The sequence below is a fragment of the Rhipicephalus sanguineus genome, unplaced genomic scaffold (assembly GCF_013339695.2).
Source record: "Rhipicephalus sanguineus isolate Rsan-2018 unplaced genomic scaffold, BIME_Rsan_1.4 Seq3294, whole genome shotgun sequence".
Lineage (NCBI taxonomy): Eukaryota > Metazoa > Arthropoda > Arachnida > Ixodida > Ixodidae > Rhipicephalus > Rhipicephalus sanguineus.
Window position 1 is genome coordinate 1 of NW_023615029.1, and position 6,635 is coordinate 6,635.

Here is a 6,635-nt window from a genome sequence, read left to right on the forward strand (position 1 = left end):
TTACACAAGAACGAGCTAGAAGCTCAAGTGACAAAAAGGATATATATACGCCGGAAAAAAAAAAACTACTTGATTTAGCAAGTTGTTCAGTTCCAACATGATTGACTTACGACATGTAGTTTACAAGTAAACTTAAGTTGTGTTAAAGACTGACTGCTGACCTCGGTCTTCTGCAGGGTAGATAATTCTCTAAGCGACCTCCACCCCTAAATTGGTAGGGGAGCCGTGCTGTGGAAAGATGAAAGGTGGAAAGGATATGGGAAAGTAACTGTAACGGTATTTCCCATTACAGTTACTCTGTAAAAAAGTAACAGTGTTACCGTTACAAGTTCCTATAAATTAAAAGTAACTAGTTACAGTTACAAGTTACCGAAAAAAAGTAACTAGTTACCGGTAATGCGTTACTAGTAACTAGTTATTGCCCAAGACTGTAAGGAATACCCGAAATATGCACATAGCCCTATGGGCGATCCACATGAAATAACGATATGCACACTTTATCGAAATATAAAAAAAATGGAAGAGTGTGCGTGGTCCATGTGCACTTGGTGTGAGGTGGGAATGAGCCATGCATATTGTATTGCATCATGAATGTAAGCCATTCAGGAAACAAACTTTTGGTTCTCTAAAGCGAATTCCCGTGTAGTTTGTCTTGTAGAGTTGAGCTGTCAATTTGATTTCATTTTAAGTTATGTAAGGCCTTCACAAACCGATAATATTTTCCAACTTTCTGTGAACTTCTGGAAACATATATGAGAATTGAGATCTTTTTCTTTTAATTTATGACCTTACAAAGCTCAATAAACCCTAAATCACTGCATACTAAACCTTGGTTATCCATTTAAGTAAGAGAGCAATATTGGTACTATGCTAAGTAAAAAAAAAGCGTGAAAATACAATAACTTAAAGCACCACACAATAAAGCAACATTCTCGCAACATGAGCACAATCTAAGTTATTTGTGATAGAGAACCTCGTGTGCTTAAAGATGCTAAGAAAAAATATATAATGGCAGAACACGAGCTCACGCATATTTTCTCAAACACACAATATTGAAACAAAGAGTAGCGTGTGTTAGCTTAATTGACCTAATTGAATTGACATATTCGTCTACTAACACTATTTGATATAAACATGTGCTTCTAAACATTAAGTACGCATTTGTTGGAGTGTGCACTTAGTACCAGTACGTAACGTAATTCACTCAAATACATTACTTCGAGTGTGCTCCTTTAAAACATTTATGAGGCAGCTAGGTTAAAATCCTAACCACAAAACAACTGCATGGATTTCTGGCGAAAAGCTCGGGGACGCAACCACGAAACATATCCATCATCGTGTGCGCGTGTCAGGGCTGTGTGTTTTGCTATCACGTCAGGGGCGTAGCCAGAAATTTTTTTCGGGGGGGGGGGGGTTCAACCATACTTTATGTATGTTCGTGCGTGCGTTTGTATGTGTGCGTGCCTATATACGCAAGCAAAACTGAAAATTTCGGGGGGGGGGGGGGGTTGAACCCCTCCAACACCCCCCTTGGCTACGCCCCTGTATCACGTCCCCAGTCTTGTGATAATTTTGCGTGTTATTGCCGAGTTTGGTGAACTCTCGCATCACCACAGTGAAAACATTATGGGACGACCCCATGTGTTTAAAAGCACACACTTTCTAACGGCGACAAGGGATTCTAGAAACACTCTCAAGCGATGACCTCGTACAGTAAACAGTCAAGGAATAACAGCACAACGACACGAGGCCTGCATGATCGAAGCATAAGATTGCGTAGCGCAATGCGCATCCTTCAAACATGTCATTTAGAGTGATGCTATGCGCACGACGGAGTGCACCGCTGCCGGAAATGGCTGGGTGCACGACGACGCTTTTTCTAGGGAACGATGCTGGCTCACGTAAATCCCTAGATCTAGGGATTGGTGCTGGCTGAGCTGTTGTCAACGCTTACGGAATTTATTAAGACGGTAATTGAACTGTTGCGCTTTGAAACAAAGTCCGTGCCCGAGGTTGAGTTCGTGAAGACGTTAATTAAACTGTTACACTGTGGATCATCGTCCGTACCAGAGGTTGAGTTTATTAAGACGGTAATTGAAGTGTTGCACTCTGAAACAGATGTTAAGTTCATGAAGACGGTAAGTGGACTGTTACAACTAAAAGAATCGTCAGTGCCCGAGCTTGAGCAGTGGCTTTGCGTTTGTTTTGCAATATGTCGTATGCGCACAGGTGCCGCACGACGATGCGGCCGTGTCCCATTGTCATTTCAACCGTACAGTACAGCCAATTCGCGCAGTTTGCGCTGGCCGTCATGAGCGAGCTGCGACTCTCGCAAAAGACCTGACGCCTTTGGCGTAGCGACATCGGCACGTAGAAAATACAGAATAAACCCAAGTCTACATTCTCTTACTAATGTCATTCGATACAGCATATTTAGCACGCCGTAGAATTGCATGTCTTTGTTCAGATTGAATTTGAAAGTAATAACCGCGTGGGAAAGTTTCAACGCACTTTTTTCGGGCTCACATCAAGCAAAAGATGATATTCTGTTGACCACATACTTTGAATCAATCTGTTATGTCGATCACACATGCAGTGCACATATACAACCACTAAAATAAGGCACACTGCTTCACAACAAAGCTGCTGAAATTTTGTGCTTTTCAGCAGTACAAATTTTATTATGCCTTTACACTAAATGCTGCAGTTGCCTGTACAGGGCCTGCAAAACCACAACTTCTTCTTTGTGTCAGCTTGCTTCACTGCAGCACAAGTCCTGCACAGAAAGAGTATAAATGTTACATTGGCCATTTGACATCAGCATATGTAATTCATACCAGTGAAACCATTCCAGGCAGTGGTCACAGCAAATCATTTTAATCTCGCCACTGTCTTGTTCCTTGCAGGCGTAGCACAACCACAGTTCATTTTTCTTCTTGATGGCAACTGAAAGGACAATAGGACACATTTTAGATGGGTTGTGTGGGAAACAGCATTACAATATATTTTCTAGTACAGACAGTACACACTAATTGTATTCTCATAATTACCTGCAGATGTAAGTAGGTGCCAGGCATCATCCGAAAAGTAAGGCCGCAGTTGCCGCATCTGAACTCGATAATCCAAAAGTGCACTTGGCAGGAACTCTGGCCGTACTTCTACATCAGCCTCATTAATGATGTAGCCCTGGTCTAGCACCTTGCCGGAGGTAGCCTCCCCCACGATTCCCGCCAGAAGAACTGAAAGAAGCACCACATTAGTATGCGTTAAGAAGCACTTTATCCAGAGTATTTACTCACGCTTGTGTTGAGCCACCTCAGTCAGCCGCGCAAATGGTGTTGCAGCCATTTCTGACTGTTGCCTTGGCCTTTTACTCTTTTGCACAGCCTTGTACTTTGGGCGCCCTCTTGGCTTCACAAGTGGAAGTCTGAGCTGTGGTGGTCTTGGGTTTGAAACAGAGGGGCTGAGAGGATCTTGCAGTGTGGAAGGTTCTTGTCTTGGCGTGGAAGGAGGTTGTGGTACCATGGAAGGGTCGTGTGGTAGCGGGGAACGTTCTCGTGGTGCTGTGGAAGGTTCTTTTGGTAGTGGTGAAGGGGTTCGTGGTGCTGTGGAAGGTTCTCGTGGTAGTGGTGAAGGGGCTCGTGGTGCTGTGGAAGGTTCTTTTGGTAGTGGTGAAGGGGTTCGTGGTGCTGTGGAAGGTTCTCGTGGTAGTGGTGAAGGGGCTCGTGGTGCTGTGGAAGGTTCTTTTGGTGGTGGTGAAGGGGCTCGTGGTGCTGTTGCAGGTTCTTGTGGTAGCGGTGAAGGGGCTTGTGAAAGCAGAGAGGTGTGAGCTCTGCCGGTTGGCTGGTCAGCTTTAGGTTGCTCAACGTGGCTAGCAGAACCTGAGGACCTTTCCGTAAGCCATTCCGCAAAAACATTCTCAAGAACTTCAAGTCGGGCCGCAAAGACCTCATGTGGACAGTCAGCGAGGTAATCTGCTATTGTCTTCAGTGTCCTCATTGCATAATTAAATAGCTGGTTTCTGTTCATCTTATGAAATGCTGGCCCTGGCATGACTAGCAGTTCTGTGCTTTCCTGCAATGTATCGACATTCTCTTCATTGTTGTCAGCAGCCATTACATTGAGGTGATAGCTCTTAAACCACCGTGGTTTGATGAATTTAGACAGGTCAGGCACACCACCAGTTTTTTCACAAACAGCCAGAATGTGACGACAAAGAAGCCCCATCCTCGAAAAAGTTGTGCACGTGCATGTGGAAGTTTTCTCTGAAACTACATGCCACGTGCCACAAGAACTTGATACGTTATAAACAGCTGGTTCTAGTTGTCGTATTTCTGGAGGGGCTTTTTTAGCTTTAGCTGCTTCTTTGTAGACTGCGGAGCAAGCATACGGGGTTAACTGCTTGGCACACATGGCTTCAATATTGCTTGATGCTTCGTACGAGTAAAACGTGCATGTTTTCATGAGGCTTGCCCGATGCCTGGCTTCTTGTGAGAGTCCATCTGATAGCCTTACAATGCCCCTTAGTGCCTCGTACAATTTGTCGGACGATGACAAGATCTGCTTGATTTTGGCGTTGTGAGACTCCACTCTGTTAGTAGTGTTGTTGCCCGCAGTAAACTCCTTGTCACAGAGATGTCTGGCCCACATGTTTTTTTTTATATTTCCCCAATTTTTTTCGAAGTAGGCGCATGCTTGACTATTCGCATGTAGTAAGAAGTCAGTCTGTGCCTCTTCAAATTTCTGTGAAGTAGGTGCATACACCAGTTCACTGAAGCTGCTGACTAGCCTCTCTTTTTCTTCAGCTGAATGTGTAAACTGTCCGACAGCTGTCCGGAAAGCTTTCATTACGTGAAACTGGCATAGCTGCACAGCAGGTCTTGAAGTGAACGCGCCTCGTATTGCAGATATTTCGGTGAAGTCTTTATCCACAATGACGACATTAGTGCAAGCTGCCTTTGAATTTTCATTGACAAAAGTTTCAAGTAGCTTAGTGACGACGTGCTGTTGTTCGGATGCAACGAAGGCATATGCCACAACATGGCTGGCACCTGCCCCATCTTCAACCATGAATACAAACAAAGGCATCCTGTGCTTGTTAGTTCTATATGTGGCATCTAAGATCAAAACTTCGGGATATCCCTCAAACATCCTGTGCATTTGTCTTGTTTGCACGTATAGAACCTGTAGCTCTTTGTTTTCATCAGTAATTGTGATAACTGTTGCCTTTTCTTTTTCTCGAAGGTCGCGGATCACTTGCATGAGGTTTTCTACATCATCTCCTCTCTTCATGCTAGTTTTCATATTCTGTATGTCCTTAGCGATGATTACTTTTCCTATAAAACAATTGAGACAAAAAAGGTGCAAGGCTTAGTCACACACCACAACAATGTGACTATATAGTGTTACCTGTGTCTCTCTTGAGTTTCTGTACGATGAGGCTGGGCCGCACGTTCAACTCAAGGAGCGGTTGCAAAACTTTGGCCTCATGGTCGTTCAGCTTCCTGCACTCCGGATAGGAAGCCAACATGTCGCAAGTCGTCTCGTGATTGTGCTCCAGCACGACACAGGTGACCTCCAGCTCTTGGCTTGCGCGTCTGGCAGCAATCACTACTCTCGCCGGGCAGTCCATCTTCATCGTTCTAGAAAAAGAAAGAAACCGCGTGGTTTTACCTAGTACACGCACTCCTCTCAAATATGTTATAGTACACGATGCAGCATTGAATAAGGGCCTGCGTTACCTCTGATTTGGGCGCACTCCCGTGCCCCTTGTTCTCTGGGTACCGCCGTGTTTGCATGTGAACGTCGCGTTCGCGAATTTCAATCTTCCTTCCAGCTTTACAGCTCCGGATACCAGATGTGAGTTGACAGCATCCACGGACTTCGATGTCTTCTTAACAAACAGTGCGTTTGTCCGCAGCTGCAACGTGCGCAAAGCACTATAGAAGTCATCGTACGATGCAAACCGTGCACCAACCGTTACGTCCATGCTCGCACGTGCGTAAACACCCGAGCGCATGTGCCGGTGACCAACTCAACGAACTGCCTTATCTGACCACGAGGAAAGTCGTACTTTCAGCGAAGCTTCGTAGATGGCGCTAGCCGACAGCGTTACTACTCTCTCCCCATAGATGGCGCCGCATCGTCGTGCACCCAGCCATTTCCGGCAACGGTGCACTCCGTCGTGCGAATAGCATCACTCTGTCATTTATGGTGGTGTATATAAGAGCACCCAAAGCACAAAACATACCTGCCTATCGGGTATCTGTTGATCATGCTCGCTGTGCCAACACGACGGTTACTGCAAACAGTTGTCATGCAATGAAGTAACAAAGTTACGTAGTTCAGCGACCTTCTTCAACTTACCCAAGTTTGGCACAGTCGCTCGTCAAAAGGCTCAAGCTTCCGCTCCTGTGGAACCGCGGTCGCCGCTTGTCAAAACACTCGGACGCGGATTGTCTTCGGAAGTACACTCGATCACTCGATCAACGTGAGTAATCGATGAACGAAGCAAGAAAGCACTTTTGAGCGCGGACACAAAGCTGTGCGTCCCGTGAGGCTGTGTTGAGTGGCAACGAACAACGACCATCATCCGCCACTGGATCAAGGCAGGAGAACGCCCCAACACGCGGAAA

At 45.5% G+C, this 6,635-nt stretch overlaps 1 protein-coding gene across 1 annotated transcript; it reads right to left on the reverse strand.

Moving 5' to 3' along the window:
* Positions 1–2,467: 2,467 nt before the first annotated feature.
* On the reverse strand, positions 2,468–5,989 carry LOC119377047 (uncharacterized). Its single transcript, XM_037646673.2, has 6 exons — positions 5,742–5,989; positions 5,410–5,642; positions 3,300–5,336; positions 3,051–3,239; positions 2,838–2,946; positions 2,468–2,776 (listed from the first exon to the last, which is right to left on the reverse strand). The coding sequence occupies exons 1-6, from the start codon at positions 5,987–5,989 to the stop codon at positions 2,695–2,697; spliced, it is 2,898 nt and encodes a 965-aa protein (XP_037502601.2). The 3' UTR covers positions 2,468–2,694.
* Between the last annotated feature and the right edge of the window lie 646 nt (positions 5,990–6,635).

Coding starts and splice junctions, on each gene's coding strand:
- LOC119377047 (XM_037646673.2), bottom strand. CDS start 5,989: ATGGACGTAACGGTTGGTGCACGGTTTGCATCGTACGATGACTTCTAT. Junction 5,643..5,741: donor GGAGTGCGCCCAAATCAGAG/GTAACGCAGGCC, acceptor TTCTTTTTCTAG/AACGATGAAGATGGACTGCC. Junction 3,240..3,299: donor TGAGGTGGCTCAACACAAGC/GTGAGTAAATAC, acceptor TGCTTCTTTCAG/TTCTTCTGGCGGGAATCGTG.